This window comes from Coloeus monedula (genome assembly GCF_965178545.1).
Source record: "Coloeus monedula genome assembly, chromosome: 4".
Classification (NCBI taxonomy): domain Eukaryota; kingdom Metazoa; phylum Chordata; class Aves; order Passeriformes; family Corvidae; genus Coloeus; species Coloeus monedula.
This window is the reverse complement of record NC_138784.1, coordinates 4,566,095-4,587,608: the sequence shown is the minus strand read 5'-3', so window position 1 is coordinate 4,587,608 and position 21,514 is coordinate 4,566,095. Positions and strand designations below refer to the sequence as shown.

The following is a 21,514-nucleotide window of genomic DNA, read 5'->3' as shown; positions in this document are numbered from 1 at the left end:
GGGTGTCCTGTGCAGGGCCAGGAGCTGCGCTCAGTGATGCTGATGGGTCCCTTCCAACTCAGTATATTCTGATTCTGTGATAAATGCATTTGCATTTGACCAGTCTCGTGTAGCTCAGTGAGGAATGAGTTCATGCAGCCCAGCAGTCAGCTGGGGTATTCAGTCTGTTTCTCTGCACTTCATCAGGTAACACTTCAAAATGCAGCATCAGCACCATTAGGACATGATTTGTTAAAAGCTCATGAATGTCTTTATATTGGTATCAGTGTATTTTAACATACAGCTTTATTAACATTCAGGTAAGGAAACAATCCATGCCCTCCTCACAGGAAACTTCTTGTTTCATAGTGACTAGTTTCTGCCCCACTTTAATGGCTCAACAGGTATTTCTCTTATATTTGTACTCTTCTCTTGTTATGCCTCTTTGTTTTCACTGTGTCCTTGTGATTAAATGGGTAGATTCAAGTGAGTATCCAGGGTTTTTTAAAATAACCTAATGATGTTCAAGATCACATATTCCTGGTATATTTTTCCACTCAACACATTTCTCTTTAGAAGTCTAAATCCACATTGCTGCTGCCATGAGCATGTATCTTCAAATTAGACAGGCACAACCACTAAGCGTTGATACCTTAAAAAGCAACAAAAAAATATCCAGGACCTGCGACCTTAAAATCATGCTTAGTTTATTTCCACATCTATATTAAGTTTCTGTTAAGGGACTCGATTTTCTAACTAGTGCTCCTACTTGCAATCTCTTAAAAGATACTTCAATATTTCATAAGCCAATATAATTGATAGATACAGTAAATTAAATATTTATTTCTATTTTTCACTGGTTTAGTAGAATTTAACACCTGCTGCTGACAGAATAAAAAGACCCAACCCGAAATATCAGAGAAATAGATAGTACCCAGTACATCTATTGATTTTACATAATATTTCCATGTTTTAAAATTGCATTCTCTCAAACCATTACCTTCAATACCAGAGCTTCCCAGATGCAAAGTGTTTTGCCAGGAAGCCCTGTTATTTTGCTGGCATGTTTGAGTAGAACTATTCACTGTGCAACAATTTCTGAGTCTGAGGTGATATGAAACCTGAGAAGTTTTAACGCAAATTCTAACAAGTTATTTAACATAGAAACAAGGTTTCATTCATGGGGAAAATTAACCCAACAGGGGTGCTTTCTCGCCTCTCTGCATCACTTGTTATAAATTGAAAGTATACCATTTAGATATTCCATAATTAACATGTTTTGGAAAGATCTCGAATATCAGCAAAAATAAAGTGCTATTCAGGCACTGAGGATAATTTGCTAATAGAAGGTTGACCCCTCTCAGCAGTGTGCTACTCTGTCAGTACCTGCCCACCCACTGCAACCTGCTTTTCCACAACCAGTTCCAGAGGTTGAAGCATGAAGAATAGCCACTTTCTTAAAGGTCAAGGAGCAGAAATCAGCGTTCAAACCCTTCTCCTCACAGAAAAGGACAAGCCTGGGATTTCCAAGGAGCTGTCACACTCCTGCCCCTCCACAGCTCCACTTTGCTCAGTGCAGAGAGAACACCAAAGCACGACAGAACAGGCGTACGGGAAACACGGCAAAACTCTCCCATTTGGAAGAACATTTTGGGAAGAGTGCCACGAGAATGGCTGAAGGAAGGGGACCTCCCTGCTGCTCCTGTCTCCTGCAGTACACAAAGCATCAGCCTGGAGCTCTGCCGGCTTCCACCACCACTGCCACTCCCAGGGTTGGCTGTACAGGAAATCACAGCCAGCAGCTCCCGCCAGGAAATTTCCAGACCTTCTCTTGCTCCATTTCCCAATTTGAATCGTGACCAAGGGTATTTCATCTTCATGCACAAGCACAAACAAATTTCTACCTTCTATCGAGAGGAACATATTTCTGTTTATATCTTAATTTACTAAGCCTCACAGAGGCTCTACAAAACGTGCAAATGTTAATTTTACACACAGAAAATCAGAGAGGCAAGGAGAGCTGTCAAAAGTGATGACATGCTGGAAGTCATTCTGCAACCTCAAACCCATCTTCTGGCTTCCTGATTTGGTGTTCTTCTGGTGAGAAGTGCTTGGAAATAGCAGAGTTTCTATTTGTAAGTGGGGATGGTTGAGGGAGAAAGTCAAGTGGTGGTGTGGGTAACACAAAATCAAACAAACAAGTCATCTGTTTTACACTGGTATTTCCTCTTTGACTTCGTTGGAGGGTGTATATTCTTATTTTCTGATTACAGGAGAATACCATTAATAGAACAGACCTTGCAGAAAATTAGCAGAGTTGCCAGGCATCCTGCTCTGACAAATAGGAATGGCCCCCGATAAAGATCTCCCCTCAGATATGGCTGTGTAGGCAGGCACAGCTCAGTAAGCACATAAATAAATGCATAACAAAATGCGCCATTGCATGCACGTCTGGGTTTTTAACAAACTGCAAACAAATGAGGCTTCACTGTATGCACTCTAACTCTCTTCTCACTTCACAGACTCTTTGTATCTTTATTTTTCCCCCAACATCTTTGTTTCTCTTAAGTATTACTTCTGCCCTCTACTTACCCATGCAGGGTTCTGTTGACTCAACTGGAAAGACTTGTCATGAGAGCCTGCCCTAGCCTATCTCAATCAGTTTCCATTCCTTCACTTCTGATTCCCTACACATGTATTACCGAGTTCCAGACAGATTTTTAAGTCTCATTTCACATTCCTTCAAGGTCTGCTTTACTCAAGCCCCACTTTCTTTTTTTTTTTTTTTTTGCTACTAGTCTTTGTACGGCCTCTCATCAGTAATTCAAACCTGAGGATATTGTGATTGCATTGTTGGAACTTTTCAACTCCAAGCTTATCTATCACGCCTACATTATTTCCAGTGATTAGCTGCAGTATCACTGCTAAGCTTGTAGGCAATTACCTCATTTAAGGGAGCATCCTTGTAGTGCCTTACTGAACATGCTGTTATCTGCATTTTCATACTGCCAGCTTTTTCATTTCTCCCCATTCTGTACCTGAACAAATGAAGTCACTTGGTTCTGTACCAACCTCTTTTAGGCTGATTGTATTTAAAGATACTCCATCTTTTGATCTTACTCCTAATTCAAAAACTTTCTTAGTCCATGATACCATTCAAACCTTTGAGACACTGTCACACTGCACCTCGGTTTTCTGCAGTGTGTTTTGAGCTTGTTCTTTGCACTAAACTTTCAGTGATGTTAACTAGAGCTTTGAAGATGCAGAACAACCACAGACTATGCAGAATGCAGGACATCTGCTGCAGCAGACAGGGAAGTGATCAACTCCTAACATAATTCCACAGCAACAGTCACTGTCCTGATAAGTCCCTTAAGCAGCCAACTGCAACCACACTTCTGCATTCAAGACAGTGACCAAGAAAGCCTCAGTCACCAGTCAGTGCTAAGTACTCTCCCCACACACTCCTAAGAGTAAGGACTCACTGACTTGCCCCCAGCCCCACATTGGACCTGCAGACTAGAGCTTAACATGGTCTGTCACCCTGGAGAGCATTCAGAGACAGCTCACATCCACAGACAGGAGCTGCTTCCAGAAGAAGACAGACACATATTGCCCCTGATTTCTGACGGATGTTTTACAGGTAGAGTGTACCCTTTACAGAAACACTGTCAGCTCAATACAGTTGGTTGTATTTCAGGCAAGTAAAACAAGAGACAAATTGAAATTTTGTTTTTTCTGTGTTACCAAGCCTCCTCCCTTGGCTTGCCTTTCATTTGGAAATGCTCTGGGCTCTAACAACTGACTGACAGTATCAAACTACAGCTGAACTTGCAGACACATAATTAAACCAACACAATACAACTCACATGCTACTAAGGAGGAAGCCCTGACTTTTGGGCTGAGCACAAGACTTAAAGCCAGAAACTCACAACTGATCTCAGTCTGACTTTTGTCTGTTACTATCTTTGTCTCATATTTCACAAGGTAATTGTAAGATTTACTCTGCTAAGGTCAGTATGTGCTTTAAAGACAAAGTACTAAGTGCCAAGTATTATTATTTATTCAGTAGTCTTGATTCCTATGTTAGCTGCATGTGAGCAAAGCATGCCTTGCTTTTCAGTCAATTTTGCTAGTTTGGTTTCTTTGGTCTCTCATTTTCCATGGAACAGTCACTTGGGAGAAGTTTTGGTTCATGGAGGAAGGAGGAAGTCAGCCCTTGCACTCAGATGACTGCTAGCATGTTTACAGCCACACCACATAACCCTGCTCAGAACAAATCTTTGCAAGAAAGTGCTCAGAACAACAACAGCTATTGGCATCTTAGAGTTTGCCTTCCCTTACATTAACCCCAGTATAAAAACTTTATTTAGAGCTGAGGTAAAAGCTTTGTGTAGACCAGCATTATTTTGCTATGTTCCAAACCCTCTCTCTCTCCTGTGAGCTGCAACACAAAGCTTTTCCTCACTGTTTGGCTATGTTAACTTCTGTTCACTTTGGGATCAACAGCATCAAAGGATCTAAAACCATTTCTTCTCACTTATTTAATGTGTTTTAATTTTCCCCTGCTCATCAGAGACCTTATTGCTTCCACAGTCTTCTGCTACTTCTTGCAGGATTTTTTGTGCTAGAGACTTTAGAAGTTGGTTTGTTTTAGCACTAACTCATTCCCTTTAAATTCAATGTTTACATTAGTCAGTATCGCGACATACAATTTATTTGACTAATTGTTTAATGACCTATGAAAAAATTTTTCGAAACCCATACATTAGGAGAGCTGCAGAAGAACGTACATCACTTTTTCCTGTTCTTTACACAGGTCCTTGTGTAGATATATATAAAGACAACAAGTATCTTTCACATGTCACTGCTGTGCTCCCTTAGCTTCCCAAAGTGTGGCATAAAAGGAGCAGTTTTCACAGTCAAAATGACACAGATCAAGTTTTCACTTTTAAAGTACTTTTACTTAATCACTTCCTCCACCTCTTTCCTAGTCTGCATATCTTAATGATTATGAATTGTTACACAGTAAAGACTTTGTAATAAGGTAATATGGTTTTCCAGAATAAAAATCTTATATCTGAGCGAAATATGCAATTAAGTCATCAACAGCTTTACTGAAGTATTCCTTTCCCACGGCAAGTTCATCCTTCCCTTCCTGGTCTGCCTTCCTTGGCTGTTTCTGATGTCTTTGTCAAGAAACAGAAGTTAAAAAATGGCCACCTTTCACCCTATGGACAAGAACTCTTTAAAGACACCATGATGAAGAAATCCACAATAGTTACAACTAGCATGGGGGGGTCAGGCACCCATCTCTGTTCCTTAGGACTGTTTATTCCAAGAGACTACTTAGGCACAGACTTGAGTGTCTCCTGTAGAAATGGATGTGACTCACACAAGGATATACCAGATACTGAACACCACTAATCACTGTACTCTCTGTCCCAAAGCAGAGTCAAAAATGCAGTCAGTTTTCTTGAGAAGCTCATGCACTCAAACCTGCATGAGGACTTGGAAGAAGCACAAGAAATGGCAGTGGATGCTCTAAACCAATGACCCAAAATTCCCTGATTCAGTGCTAGGCATTTGTCCTGGTCAGCTTTCCAAAAACTGCTCCTTTGGCAGTGGCACAGAGCCACTGCTGTGCAATGCTCCCTGCCAGTATGTCCTCCTCAGCACTGCAGAGGTTATTCTTGCCAGGTGAGTCACTGTTCTTAGAGGGATGTCAGCCTCTTTCACTCAGAAATAGCTTCTTAAACATTCCAGAAGAATTTATGGCATGTCAGTCAGTTGGTAAAGGCATGGTTAAAAGAATTTAAGGTAACTGTGTGCCTCCTCCCAGTCTGATGTTGTCGTCCTTATGGACTTCACTAGAGAAGGAAGAAAAAGTAGCCATGGAGAATTATTTCAGAGACAACAGCAGTCAGGAGCCACCAACTCTAACAGAGGCAAATTATATATACAATATACTGGCTGCAACACCTCTGGTGGCTTTGTGCTCCAGGACCTTGGTGAATGTGTGCATGCTCAGCAAGGCAATGCAAACATCTGTAACCCCAGGATTCTGTGCTCCCCACATGGCTGACATCATGGATAGTGAAGTGAGAGCAGTTTAAGGACTGCACACCACATCCTCAGTTGCACTGATAAAACTGCATGAAAAGCAAGGCTGGAAACCAGATTATTGAGGTTGTGACCATTAAAAAAAAACCCCTAAAACACTGCCAACCAATCAAAAACCACACAGCAAACTAGTTAACCCTTTTTTTGGAATAATTTTCAACTGTAACTCTTTGAAAACTCAGCTTACAATGAAGTATGGGAAGCACTTCTAACAGCACAGCTGAAGGAGCTGTATGTTGCTGTAAAGGACAGGAGCAACTGGTCAGAGGCAGCAAAAACTTCTAAAGCCAGTGTTGCATTGAATCCACTATACTATGGATTGACTTTCTCCCCCAAATGATACAAATATACAAACAAAACAAAAATTCAGCTGGAATTGGAGGCTCTCAGCACAGGTCTGATGAGTTGGAGTCTGAAAACCTGGCCCTCACTGCATGTATGTAGAGCACAAATAAATTCTTATTTTTTTGCCTAACCACAAAGAAAAAGCAAAAGACTGAAATAAGGAAATTACTGGATATATTCAGATGGATAAGTATCTTGTAAAATGAATAACCAGGCAAGGAAAATCATTAACAATAGAGCCATCTGCTGTATTTCAAAAAAACTACACCAGCAAAATTCTGAAGATGGTAAAATGCTTTACAAGCTGAATTTTTCACTACTCAGTGGTACAAAAAGAGATCATAATGATTAGTGCATAAGTTTAAATAACAGGAAATGTGTATTTCTTACACCTCTTCTAATTAAAAGCAGTATTTAGTGGCATAATACTGATCCTCTGTGTCTAATGATACTAATTGACATTGTAGGTGGGCTTGTTACAAGCCTGGAATGCTCTCCGTTCCACTTGAATCAGATAAGCACAGAATTGTGTACAGAGACAGTGAGGTCAGCAGCAAGTTGAATATTCATTTAAATACTTTAAATATAAAGACACTTGATGATGTTTTTCTTGCTTTAACGTAAGAATTTCAAGTCTGAAGAAAAAAAAAGTCGTGAAAAAAAAAATCAACCCAAAAAGTGAGGGGAAGTTTAGAAAACAGACTAACCCAAGTGGTTCTTAGTATATCTTTACATTTCTAGAAATAAACCTGAGGAACCCTCTTTCAAGCACAGTGGGAAAAGCAAGTGCCTGGAAGCCAATTCCAAGTTTTGCATCTCCAACATAGCACTAAAACACGGAACTAAAATCCTGGTTCAACTAGGAAAAATTGTACCAGCACAGCCCCAAAGCTGCAGAGAGAGAATATACTGCTGAAAATATGGGCTCAAACGGGTGCTGAGCTGTGCAAAAAAGTCACACCTACAAAGCACACAGAGCCCCCGGAAACTCTGTCCTGTTCACTGGAAGGTTGGTTCCCTGAGCTGCATTCTCTGAGGTGGTTAGAAGAAGTGATCACAAACCAAAAATGAGAGCTGTTGGCATGAATCTTCACAGGGAAGTGTCCCTTGCATTTAAAACAAGCTTGTGAGCCATCTACCTACAACATTTCTGTAGGGCACCACAATTGCTTCCATAAGTGCGTCTGCCCCAAACGTCTCTGTAAAATATTCTGATCAAATCAGATGTTTGACAACGAATTTTACTTGCTCCTACAACCCTTGCCATTCAGCAGTTTGTCACTTAACATTTCATGCAGCTTTTGTAGGTTATGCAAAACGACTGACACTTCATTACTCCCCCGGCAACTTCAGTAAGTGCTACGCAAGTTTTTTCTACTATCGACAAAACCAAACTTCCACGACTAGAAACTTTTAAGCCTCATAAATAATAGAGCAAAGGCATTCTTAGCTTAAAAGGAAAACCAGGTGCATTTACCTGCCATCATAGCTATCATACTGGCTTTGTAGACATTAGCAAGGGACCCCAGTTCACCCGTAGCCAAGATGGTTTTCATGTGAGCTTCTCCACAGGCCGCACGGCACAGACGGATCTCCTCGTAGAGACCTGGGGATAAAAGCATGTGGAAATGATCTAAGTTGCCTGAGAGATATTTTCAAGTATGGCTGTAATTTCCACTTCTGGATTAATTTCCAATCTTATAATTAGTCGTAGCACTCAAGAACTTAAGTTTTGTAAGTTCAATAAATTACATGACTGGAGGTAATTAGCAATGCCGTGCAGTTTCAGACTTTACCTAATAGCTATTAATGTCTGTTCTCTCAAAACTACAAATGTGAGCAGTGAAGCAAATACCCATGAATACATCAGGAGTAAAAAATGCTATGATAGTAAAGATTGGTCTTAAACCAGCTTTTCCAGCAGTAAATATGGTAGTACATTGAATCAGTACTCATAGATAGTTATGTTTTCCTGTGCACCTGGTCAGCAAAAACCTCCCATCCTTCCTGGTAAAATTCAGCAGCGCTCCCACAAAAGTTTAAACACACGGAGGCTAAAAGAGCTAGAAATTAATGAAGCACTGCTGTCAGAAGTTGGCTGCTTGGGGATGTTTGAGATTGCTCCAGTGTGGGGAGAAAAGCAGCTCTTACAGTGCACAGTCACCATTTCTGGATTCTGAATTCAAAAAACAAAGTCGCAGAAGAAACGAACAGGATGCTCTGCAAGAGGGTCCTTTTCACAAACACATAATCAAAAAGTTCTTTGACAGAGAAGAGGGCTAGAATACAGCTTTAAATAGGTCCTGCTAAACAGTCCAGACTATAAAGACTCATTTCTTTCAGCAATGTGAGACTTCTTTTCCTCTCTGACCTTAAGTGAGACCTGGAAGCGTTGAGCAGGGTTTGCCAGCTGTGGTAGGACCCACGTCTGACTGATGCCATCAGCACACCAGGGTGTCCAGGGCTGGAATTGCTGGCGTGGCCTTCTGAGACATGCTGCACACATTAGCAGACAACTGGCTAATGCACTTAGCAAGTCCCTTTATAGGCACCAGGCTTCACCTTGTTTCTTGCTGTGTACCAAAGGTGTGAATTAATCAGTACTAGCATGCAGTCTAACATGTTTTATTGATCAATTGATGATGCTCCAGAAACCTACATCAAGTCAAGGCTCAAAAAGGAAACACAAAGGACCTGTGCTATCTTTTTGTGCATTTAATAACCCTGCTCATGTTAGATCCAAACGGAATCTCTTTTTGTGGAGAGACTCTTTCCTGAAGCTTTTGAAAACCCAGAGAAAGCAGCTTTCTTGTTTTTCTAGTTTCAGTAACAAGAGGAGGAAGTTTTCCCTACCTTTGAGATACACCACCAAATGTGTCAAAATAAAATCAACAAAATGTACATTTAGGTTGGATTCCATGAAAAGAAATTACATCCTCACAGCTGTTGTTCCCTGGCACTGCAGCTTCAGCACCCCGCCTGTAGTTGGAAGGTACTTTCACATGCAATTAGCATCAAGCTGGTTTGAACAGGCTCACTACCTGCCAGCACACATCATCCCACGGACAGGAACAACTCAGGATCCTCAATCATCCATGTCTATCAGGTTAGCTGAGGTGCAGGAGAAGTGGGCACACTTTAATGGGGCAGGTGTGTAGGTAAGAAATGCTGTTCTTTATTCAGAGACCAATTATTGCAGACAATAGCTGACATTCATAGGGCCTTTTCAACCCCACAGTAAAAGTACGGATAGAAATGCAACTACATCTGGGACAGCAAATTAAGCAAAGCATCTCATTCTCCATGCAAGCTGGAACTGCTTTGATACAGAACAAGTGTAAAAACTCCTACTCCTTTCAAAAATAAAAAGAGAAGTTTCAGTCCTCAGTCAGATTTAAATCAAGGCACAAATAACGGGATTATCCTGAAACTCTTGGGCAAATGTCTGTAGTATGGGTGGAGTTAATCTCAGTTGAAAATGTACTCGGTGTTTCAAGGAGTCCTGGGCTTCCTGTGGGACAGTCTGTGCTGCCAGAAAGTCCAACACTTAACGACTCAGTTCCCTCAAGCTGAATAGCAATAGGATCAAAGCTGGATGCTACAAATCCAGGACTATCTGTGACCTGGGCAGAACACCAGCAACTGCCACAGCAGACACAGCTTCTCTGGTTAGCAGCACTGGCACAAAGATTTTGGTCAAAAAACTCTATCACAGGAAACCCTGCAGGCGTATTTTCAACTGGGAGCTAAGAACACCATGAAGAGGTTGCAAGAGATTTTCTTTTTGACTCATAAAACAAAGAAAAAAAAAAAAAAAGTAAAAGCTCCCAAAGCAAATGGCCAGTACTCTGCAGCATCTCGAACAAAGCACCAATATTATCCCTTCTAAAAGCAGTCTAAATCTTAAGCCAGGGGAAAAAAACCAAAAAGAAAAAAAAACCCCAAACCACTAAACTCACAAAAAAAACCCCAAAGCAAGCCAACCTACACAGAATATACTTGGTGCTCACTAATATAGTGTGCAATAGCTCTACTGATTTAGCTGTTAAAATGGATGTGACATAAGAACTCCTCTACTTTGCACCACTTGAGATACCTGACAGCTTTAATGAACTTTAGATCTGCTTTTACTGCATGCATTTACAGAAGTCAGAAGAATTCAGATTTTTTAGGGGGAAAAAAATGCTGTGATAGCTGTGGTTTTAATTTCACTGTTATAAAACACAAGAGTTGGAAGGTTTTTTTGTAGCTTTCCTAACACTGTAAATATTTAGTACATTTTATTGAATTTTAGCAGCTATTAAATACATCAAAGAAAAGGCTCCTTCTCATATCCATTTCCCAAGCAAACATCCCTGAAAATTTCTGCTGGCCATAATCTGGACTAGATTGTCTAGATGGTCTGTTACTTTGGTGTAATACCTTAGTCCTAAAAATCACAAAATGAAGGGGATAATCTGTATCTCCTACAAAGGGAATGAAAATATTAAAGGAGGAAAAAACCACACTGCTTAGTTTTTTATGAAATAGCTCTTCTTCATAAATGTGGTGATAAAATCACTTTTTTAAAAAAAAACTCAATTTTTTGGTGTTTTTATCTAGTCAGTCACAGTGACTGATGTTAGGGGTAGGAGTTGAGATGTTTGGGTTTCTGTTAGCCCGAAAGATCAAGGTAATTGTGATGGGAAACTGGAGAATGAGCTGGAGCCCCTTCTGTCTGGCATGTTAATGGCAGGTTTGTTAACAAAATGACAAGCACAAGGCTATCAGCACAACACTGCTCCCCCAGTTCTGCTCTCAGCCACATATGTGCAACTCTAGGCTCCAGTGACTCGCATGGAGCTGGAAACAGAGCCTGGCTTCAGGAGCCTGAGGTGCTGCTGACAACACGAGACAGAAATTGTGCAGCCAGGCTTTGAGATCCCAAGGCAGTCTGCACATCCAGGAATGGTAAATCCAACTACAGCGTCCCTGAACAACACGTGGAGTCTTCTCCAAGCCTCTGGAGCAGGGGGGGTGTTTTGCCCACGCTGTTTATGAAGTATGTAGCACAAAATAGGGTCCCAATCCCTGATCAAAGCCTCTAAACTCACATCTGAAAGATCAGCAGAAGTGAAAAGCAGTTTTCATAGTGAGGTTATACCTAATGTATATCATGGATGCAGCCATGCTCAAATTTCTTAAAATATAACGTTTTCCCTTTTCTTACAAGGAAAATTCAATTGCCATGGAGCAAACGATGGAATAACAATGCTCCTGAAGCCACTGACAGTGTAGCATGCCCAGGTGTTTGCTAAAAGCTGTGAAATTAGCACCAACATTACTGCACCCCACACAACTTCAGGAGGTACAGCAAATATTGACAACAGGTTGGAAAAAAAGAATCAAAAATAGATCCAGTTTCTTTCAACAATTTGTTGCTTAACTTGATCACTCCTCACATAAAGACTCCACATTCTGTGTCTAAAGGAAGTATCCAAATTGATAATTTTAAGCTTAACCCATACTTTGTCAAGTAATACAAGACAATAGCTGAGTTAAATGACTTTGAAGTAGTATTGCTTTAAAAGCTAAAAGGTTATAAAAGGTATGCAAATTCATAAACTTACATCTCATTTAATGTCATTTTCTGATGTAATTTAGCTGTCCAATAAAGCTGCTTTCATATTCAGCATTATTTAAAAGGTCTTAACAATTACTTCACAAAGATTTGGAAAATACATTCTGAGTGTCATAGAGAGCTCCAGCAATATTCAAGAACTGCTTTAAAATAACTTGACATAATTGCACATACACTAAAATATTTAATAACCAAACAAGCCTTTGAAGCAAATCACAAAGCAACACTATTCTATTGTGGTGACCCCAATTATTGCACAGGCTGCAAGAGAAGCTAAAAATGAACAGTAAGATAAAGCACTCTACCACATAGGGGGGTTTTTTTTCAGTAACTTCTTAAGTTGTGAAGACTGTCAGCATAAGAGTATATTATTATTACTACTATTATTATTACTACTACTGTTAGCATAAGTTATAATAGAACTGCAAGGCAGCTTTAGCTGATGAAGCACCTTGAACACAAGCACAGGTACTGCACTAGACTTCTTAATTTTATGTAATATAGGGATTTAGCCTAAAAAAAACTTCTCCATCCCTTCTTCTAGATTCCTTAAAAGTACTTTATAGATTATTCTGTATTATCCCTAATCAAACAGGTAACATATCTATAGCTAAACAGGAAGACAGCACACTAGATTTTCACCAAAGTCTTCAGATCACCTAATGAAATCGTTTTTTGTTTTTAATAGAAAAGTTAAATATTGCAATTTTTCACCCTGTGGCATCGCGATCTCTGTGGCAAGTAAATTCTGTTCCTGAAGGAGCTTTTTTTCAAGATCATGTCAACATGTGTCACAAACAGATTCACATTAATGAATAAACATAGAGAAATCATTTGGAAATAATTTGAATTCTGCCATCAGTGAAAAAAAAAAAATCTAAACCATGCCAAAATAAGGACGGCTTTCAACCTTGTCATGACATCAGCTCTGGATAAAAGAATATGCACACCAAATTAAAAGCCATCCCTAATTTACTTATTTAGTAAACTGACACCTTTATATCACATCCATCACTGCTATGTCTGTGTACTCCTCCCTTGTAATTTGTGACCACAAAAAGTCATTCATCTCCCATGCAGAGAAAGCTAACAATGTATGTCCAGCTCATTTCACTCTCTCTCTGGATCCCAGCCCTGTATTTCTCCTCTGAGTTCTCCTTCAGATAATCCTTCAAGCAATATAACTAAGACCAAAAGTATGGAGATTGCAAATGCTACAAAAGATGTCAAGATATTACAGCAAGGAATGAAGACACAGATGCAGAAATATGTGGGTTTTCTGGTTCAATTCTAACTGTTAATTGAAAGAAGACCAAAATCAGAAAACATGATCTATTACCACGATGACTGTTATTTCCTCAAATAAAGCCAGGTACCAGGGGTCCATTAAAAAGTCTTCCAAGCAAATAGGATATTATGGCACTGCATTACACAGCTAAATGGAAAATTCATTCCAAGACAATGATGTCTCTACCTTCACATGGAGATTAGTTATAGGAGCACTGTCAGCACTTAAGGCAAACCATTCACAGTACATTAAGGAGGCAATTAGAGCAAAAACCATCTTCAGCATTATTGTTCTTACTAATTAGTAGCAGTCTACAGACACCAGAACATCAATAATGATACGAATAGTCAATTTGTACCCTCAATTTTCAGGAAAAAGAAAACAGCTAAAACACGTATTTTCATCAAGAATTGAAACATGTATATTTAACAAGGTATCATCTACATTAGCAGCCCCTTGGGCTTTCTAACAAAACTGTTCAAATAATTAGGCTTTTACTTGCTGGGGTTTTTTTTTAATGCTGTACACAAAATCCTCTAAAGGCACAAAGGGAATAGACCTTAATTTTCAAACCACAAAGTCATTCTGCCTGCCCAGCCTGAGACAACTTCCAACAGCATTCCTCTCAGAAAACACAACCCTTTGTCATAAATTAATTAAACTGTTTTTATTTAGCTCAGAGCCCCAGATTATCAGTTACTCTGAGGGGAGGAACCAAATTCTTCAAGGACTGATGGAGGGATTTGGGGAAGAGACAAAGACAGACCCTGCACATGCACATAGAAAGGTTTAGGGTCCTTGCCAAAGGAACTTTCTACTTACCTTCCCACTGGCCAGTCAGCACCAGACTCCTGCTAATGACAATGTCAATCTCTCGGGCACCATATTCCACTGCCAGCCTTATTTCAGTCAGTTTGGTCTCTAGAGGAGTTTGTCCAGATGGAAACCCAGCAGCCACTAGAATGAAATGGGTACAGGTAGAAGGAAGAAATGCTTTACGAATGTGTCGAAGTTTTATAAATTGACTATTGTAGATACAAAAATGCTGCTAGCGAGGATTTTCTTGCTATTTTCTAAGTCCATGAGAGACTTTTCTCTCTCACAGAAGAGGTAGCAGAGTTATGTAAACAACCAAACACCTGCAACCTTGAAAAGTCTTGTTTATGGTACAGTAGAAAAATGTTTTGACAATGGATGTTCTAGGATTTTAGCCAATCACCCCAGGGGGTGGCTGATCCTTTGTCCAATTAGACTATGAAGAAAAAAGTCTATAAAAGAGTTTGTAAAATAATTAAATAAATCAATCTTGCTGCACCATTCCTGCCTGCTGGATCTTCTCTCCTCCTCCTCCCTATGGCTGCAGGACACGGTGATATACCTTAGGGCCCAGGCCTGCGGTAATAGACCATAAAATTAAAAATACCTCTAATACACCAAAAAGTTTGAATGTTACTCTTTTTTTTAATTCCTGCCATGATTCAAACAATCTAAAGGCACCTCATCTTCATGATATACCCTCTCTTCATCCACAAGAAGCATTAGCTCTACCCTCAAAAACCAATGTCCAGCAAGGTAAGTGCACCTTGCGAAAAGATCTTTCATGTGCCTTAGTATTTTCCAGAACAGCCTCCATAAAAGCACAATATCTATTGCTTCCAGAAGAATTGAGCAAACGAGGAGTGAATTCAGACATGAAGCAATACATACATTTTAAACTTTTCTCCAATTCTTTTAAGTAGCATCTCGAGTTAAATCATAATAATATTGTTTAATGGTTAAATCACAGTATAGCAAAAATTGCTTTCAATGAGTTCTGTTTAAGATTATGTTTATTATGTTTGAGTACAAAACCCAGAGGTAACTTTGGAAATGGGAAAAATAATGGCTTTGTCAGAGATTGTCTTTCTCTCTGACATAGAAATGCATTTAGCATGTATTTTTACCCTACACAACGAAACGAACAAAAAAACTCACATTAGCATTAAACACCTGATCAAACTTCAAAGTCTGCCCCTGCTTTGAGCAGGAGGCTGGACCAGATGACATCCAGGGCTCCCTTCCCAGCTGAGTAATTCTTTGATTCTACTTCTTGCTTACTGTAGATTCAGGACTTGTCTGTCGTGTGTGGTGACGGGAGAAGAGCTGGCACCGCTGGATTTGGAAGTGGAAGTCCTGAACCTGTGGGATGCTCCGCAAGCAACAACCCCTGGCTCTGCACACAGCTTCCCTGAAGTCAGCCTGTGGGATGTGCTGGTTTTGGCTGGGACAGAGTTGTCCTCATAGGAGCTGGTGTGGGGCTGTGTTTTGGATTTGTGCAGGAAACAGTGTTGGTTCCACAGGGAGGTTTTGGTAACTGCAGAGTAGTGCCAGCACAGAGTCAAGGCCTTTTCTTGGCAAGTGGGCTGGGAGTGCACAAAAAAGCAGCTCTTATCAGAACTTTTCTCACTTTTACTCTTCCAATTCTCTTTTGCCCCCCATCCTGGAAGTGGGTGTATGAGCCAGTAGCCATGTGGTACATAGTTGCTGGCCTGGGCTAAACCTTGACACAGGATTACACTTAAAAGCCAAACATGATAGGGAAAATAAACCTTTGTTAGAACTCCTACCATCATCATCATGTGCTTAGTGTATACTGATACATGTCCAGCACTCTATCTCAATTTCTTCTGTCCAGGAGAGAAAAACACGGATATATTTTCAAGCTCTTTGAAGAGCTTCTAGCAAAACAGACGTGACATTCCTGATAAGCTTGAAGTTGAAAGACAACTAAAGATTGTACCAGAAGAAAATCCTCCTTCCATTCCCTTCCTTCCACGTGTTACCTTTGCACCTTACTCCCTTTTCACCTTACTCCCCGACACAAAAGCAACTCCAGACTTCTGGATTTTTCTACGTATTTTATAACATCAAATTATTTAACAGGATGTTTTCAAATAAAGCTTACCTGAAGCTACTGGTATGTTACAACCAGCAGCCTTTAGGGTGTTCACAGCATCGGAGACTCTTGCAGGATACACACAAACTGCTGCAGCAGTGATACCTGCAAAAGCCACAGTTCCCTTTTTCAAACAGAGACTTCAACCTTCTCCAGTGCAACCCATACCATGAGCACTGTCCTCACCTCCCACGCCTGTGTTCTCACAAGGACCTTAAGCACCACACCAGGGATGTCTGTTATACTGCTCAAACGGTTCAGGTAATTCTCATACTGTTTCCTCCCTCATGTTCCTTCACCTGACCCTGGGAGCAAGCCTGCATTAGCAGGAGTTAAAACTCCAAGATTTTTATCGACAGACTCACAGTTTAGTGCCAACACACACAGCTAAGACATGCTTGATCAGCGAATTGCTGCAAGAGAAACTGCACTGCCAAGCTCTGTTCTTACTTGTGGAGCCAGACTGAGCCCAGCAGCAACTGAGCAGTCTTTATGTTAATGCAGCCCTACTGCATTTCTAGCTAAAACACTCTTCTCTCAAACTCTCAGATAATTGACCTCGTATTTTATACTTCAACTGTCTGAAGAGTTCATAAATCCAAGTTTCAAAAAAAGGCTGATCTTTGATACTTCTCGTATATGGCTTCAATCAGAGGCCTGATTCCCCTTCGGTCCACATGACTTCGATCAGTGGACCAATGGCCTCTCCAAAAAGCGAGAAAATAGTGAGGAAATGCAGACATTTTCTCTACAAAATACGCAAGCCAAAACCTACCATACCTTTATCATGCATGTCCAAGGCTTTGAGCAGATCCTCTCTGATAGGGCGCTTTGCTTTAAAGCACAGCCTTTGAACATTTGAAGGAGTATCATCGCCTGAGAGAGTGGTGAGGTCTATGCAGGTGACAGCTTTCAGCAGCCAAGCCACCTGCAAAGGGAACAAAGCAAGGAATGGAGCAGTTCTGTTTGCACATCCAAAGCCAAACTGCCTCAGAAGATGCAGGAATCAGAAGCCTGGCTCTCACTCTGACAATGAGGACATGGACAGGATGTAACACGGAGGATAAGCAAACAGTGGCTTAGGATAGACAGGGTTGGCGGGTATTTGTTCATGTTTTCAGCAGTATCTAATGATACAGAAAGGATCCACTTTCTTTTGTGTGGACCAGGAATAAAAAACATCTGAAATTTTGGTGCAAAAAAAACCCCCAAAGGCAAGAGGTAAGCGACAAGGTTAAAGCGCTCTTGAGATGGAAATGCTACAGAATTTTAAAAGACTTATTAATCAAAGAATGGAGCACAAGTGTAACTAAAAATTTTATGAGCTTTTTTTGCTGAACAAAAATTGAGCCTAAGACATTATTTTGAAATATCTGTTGAAGGTCTTCCAGAAAATGCTCATTTACAGTGATGGCTTCACTCAAAGCTGACTTCTCTTACAGGGCACTTGTACAGGGCGAGAGTTTGCAATAGCAAAGTCCAGCTGAGTCCATAAAGCCCCTCTCTGACAGGGTTTGTCAGCACAGGCAGCAGAGCTTGTTTCCACATGGAGGTATTAACTCTGCACATCTTCCACAGCCAGCCAGCTTACACAGCTTTCACACTTCGCTGATGGGAGTCTCCTTCTGGAACCTGCAGTAAATGTTACATGGAAACCTGTTTGGGGGTGACTGAATGGGGTAATGAACCATCACTGGGCCTCTGTTAGTCTAAGTCTGACTGATTGTTTCTGGTTTCTCCTTTCATCCTATAATACTTTGAAAAGGTTTTTCCCTTTTGTTACTTTTATTTGGATTTTTTTTATCCTCTGTTCGAGGGAGTTTTTGTCTCCTCTCTTATGACATGAATCATAAAGTCATCAAGACAGATGTAGTCAGGGGGTTTCAAGGACTGGTATAAACGTCAGGTTTTTAGAGAAGGTTTTTCTAATGTGTATTTTGGGAAACAGGCTGCAGAACTTGAACCTGTGATGCTCCTTACATTCAAACACGTACAGGTTCAACATCATCTCTGTTAAGTAAACAGCACATGGCTGCCCTGCAGTGACAGTGCTCAAACACAGGAGAGATGCTTCTGACACCTTTCAAAGTAAAGCCTCACTCGAGTACTGGTGTTCCTACACAGAAGAGGGGAGAAGTGTTAGGAATAAACATCTGTCCTCCAGCTGCGTTGTGGGAATGACACTAAATCCCTCTCTTTCCAATGATTCTCTGTAATCAAAGCCTGTGGCTCTCTCTGTCTCTGTTATTTATATGGTAACCTCAGTCAAAACAGAAGAGTTACTTTTTACATTACTGCACCTGCAGTATCTGAGGATAGCCAAGGTTATGGAACACCATCTGGACCTTCTCACTGATGCTATTTCCCAGCTCAGAGCCACTGGACTGATAAACTTGGTATCAAGTAACTTTTTATGCGTAAGGAACTCTAAAAAAACGCTGAGCTGGTGTCTAAATTTCCTCTGTTTATCTCCATTTTTTAAATTTAATCATAACACACAAAGCACAAATTCTCAGGAAGGAAAAACAGGCAGGAAACTTTTTTCCATCACCTTCCAGTAGGATCTTCCACCTACATCAAATTATCCTCAAACTGTAATCCCAAGATCAGTGCTCATTACAAACACAGCTTCAGCCACTCCAGATGTCAACTATTTTGAACAACGTTTTTAAGGATTACGTGTAATTAAACGATTTTTGCTTTGTTCTGTTACACTCTGTTACTCTTAAGATTGATCCTTCATCATCTCCTTCCTCCTGTTTCCAGGTTTTCAGCTACTGCTGCACACAAACAACTTATTCAGTGTGCAGAGGGGAGGCATCCCAAGCACTGCTTGCAGAACAGCTGCTAGGTGAAGGAAGAAACAGTTTGTCTTTTTATAGTGAGATGGACAATAACCAACCATTTACCTTATCTCAGCAGCTGAAAAGTCAGTCCTCCTAACATTAGTGGGATCCTTCTCCCCACCAAATGCCATAGCCAGTCAGGATTTTTGAATTTTAGGTAAAAACTAGTTAAGCAATGAAATTGCACACGTTGAGAATGTTTAAGCAAAGAAAAATCATCCAGGTAGGTCAAACTTGACAGGGACCATGATCATATCTTACAGCTTTAAAATTAAAAAATAAGAAGGCAGCATGCAGAGAAGTCTGTCTGGGAAACAGAATAAATGTGGAGGGATAGTAATATACAATTTAATCCACTCATGAATAAAGATGACTTAAATCCATTTGCGGTTTTGCCAGTCATGAGTTATAAGGTTTTTAACTTGTTTGGATAAATGCGTCACCTTATTCCATCCCATCATCATCAAATACAAATTACTAAAATAAGACATGGACAAGCACATCTTTTAAGTTTACATGTATCTTGAAAAAAATTCAATATTACAGCCTGCAGAGGGAGAGTGACTGCTTTAAAAATGCAGGACCAGAATGCATAAGGAGAGCACTTACTTGCCAATTACCTTTCACAGTTTTCCATTTTTTAATTTGTTCTGCATGCCTCACCACTGCAGGTCGATTCACATGCACTTTTGAGATCCAGCCAAGTTCTGGGGGGACAAACAAAGAGAAAAGTCTGTCTCAAGTATTTCTGTGTTTTAATATACAGTGTGGTACTTCAGAAGAACGTTGTAGAAAGTTTGGAACCTCTGAAGAGCACGTTGTGCTTTCACGTCCTTCTAAGGTCTTAGGTACTAATCACCAGCCCAAAATAGCCTTAACTTCTGTTAGGGGATGATCTGTGAACCGGGTACTTCACACAGCATGTTTTGTGTGCCATTACAAGTGAATTAACTAAGTGCTGATGAGAGAGAGAGAGACACCGTGTTGCCAGCCCTGGACTGAGAAGTTTATTATACAGGTAGCATGAAAAAACCTGAAAAACCTCCAAAACAGCCTTCTGCCATTGCTTGATCACTTACTTGTAGATTCCAGAATTCCCAAAGAGTAGAAGATGCTCAACACGTACTACAATAATGAAACTGCCTAGAGCCAGAAGAACCAAATACTGGCCACTGCTTAACAAAGGCTAACTGACTGGTAAAGGAGAACTGAGGCTTCAGGCTCTTGAAACCTTACATTTCTGCTTGGTATGAAAAATCCAGAGTGTAATTTTTAATATTAATATACACAAACTGCTCATGAGAGTACACAGGAAAAAGAAATCGGAATGTCTTTAAAATCTCTCACATCCCAAAACATAAATAATTCTTATAAATACCAATCATACAAGCATTCCATGAAAACAGTCTGAAAATAACATCAACAATCATTAACCACCAATCATCAGCAAATCACCACCATCAATCATCAAATATCATCATCAGTTAAGGTCAGAATATGGACATGGGCATAGACAGATACTAGGAGATAATAATTCTGGGTGACTGAATTTATTAAGAGCATGTCACTCTATGAATCTTCTTTACTATGCTGTTAAATTGCATTTCCCTCAAGTATATTGATTAAAAAAAAAAAAAAAACGTTTAAAACTTAAAAAAAAAAAAGCTGGTAGACAAAATCACTAATTTTGTACAGAAATCTTATACTTAATTTTTCTTTCTTCCTACTGGGTAGCTTTAATAGCCAAAAAAAAAAAAAAATGTAGAGAACTAATACACTAGCCAAAGCATGTGCAAATAAAAGCTTGTTTCCCTAGACTTACAAAAAGCTGCAGAGAAACCAATTTAGGGTACAGATGACTCGGTGGAAACGCAGGACAACATGAAACAGCTGAACAAAACCTTGTTCTGAGCAAAGTAAGCTACTGTGCTACCACTGTCCTACCACCACATACAAGCTATTAGTGAGCAGTACCCACAAGGTCCAAGTGTTGGCTAAAAGCAGGAAAAACAAACCAGTGAAGGAATTTCAAAGGGATCCTAAGGAATGTATGGATTTCTTTAAGAGTTTAGCATCAGACTCACTGTATGGCAACAAGAAGGGGGAGCCCGGAAAGTTGCAGACCAGTCAAACAACAAACCCTCGTTACTTCTTTCCACTTTCAAAGCCACAGGTTTATCCATTCTGCCCCCAAAGCAGGAAGCTCAGCTGACTTGTAGAGAGCAGGTGAGAAAAGCTATTGCTACAAAAACTGTGGCTAGAACTTTCCTCCTTTTTTGCCTATCAGCAGGCGCATAGGATATATTTAACAAAGTCCACAGAGGAGGAAAACACACATAAATAAATAAATAGAGGAAGGACACACAAACCCTGCATTA

General features: G+C 40.2%; 1 protein-coding gene across 3 annotated transcripts in view; it reads right to left on the bottom strand.

Moving 5' to 3' along the window:
• The window catches only part of DERA (deoxyribose-phosphate aldolase), a 47,104-nt gene that overhangs the window by 19,385 nt on the left and 6,205 nt on the right, over positions 1-21,514 (bottom strand). For 2 of the 3 annotated variants that reach the window (XM_082279783.1, XM_082279784.1), the window contains exons 2-6: positions 19,746-19,843; positions 17,071-17,218; positions 16,300-16,395; positions 14,178-14,312; positions 7,925-8,053 (exon numbers count right to left, since the gene is read on the bottom strand). In XM_082279783.1, coding sequence (XP_082135909.1) covers positions 7,925-8,053; positions 14,178-14,312; positions 16,300-16,395; positions 17,071-17,218; positions 19,746-19,843 — 606 coding nt within the window. The remainder of the gene's footprint in view (positions 1-7,924; positions 8,054-14,177; positions 14,313-16,299; positions 16,396-17,070; positions 17,219-19,745; positions 19,844-21,514) is intronic. The other variant, XM_082279785.1, reaches the window with a different exon arrangement.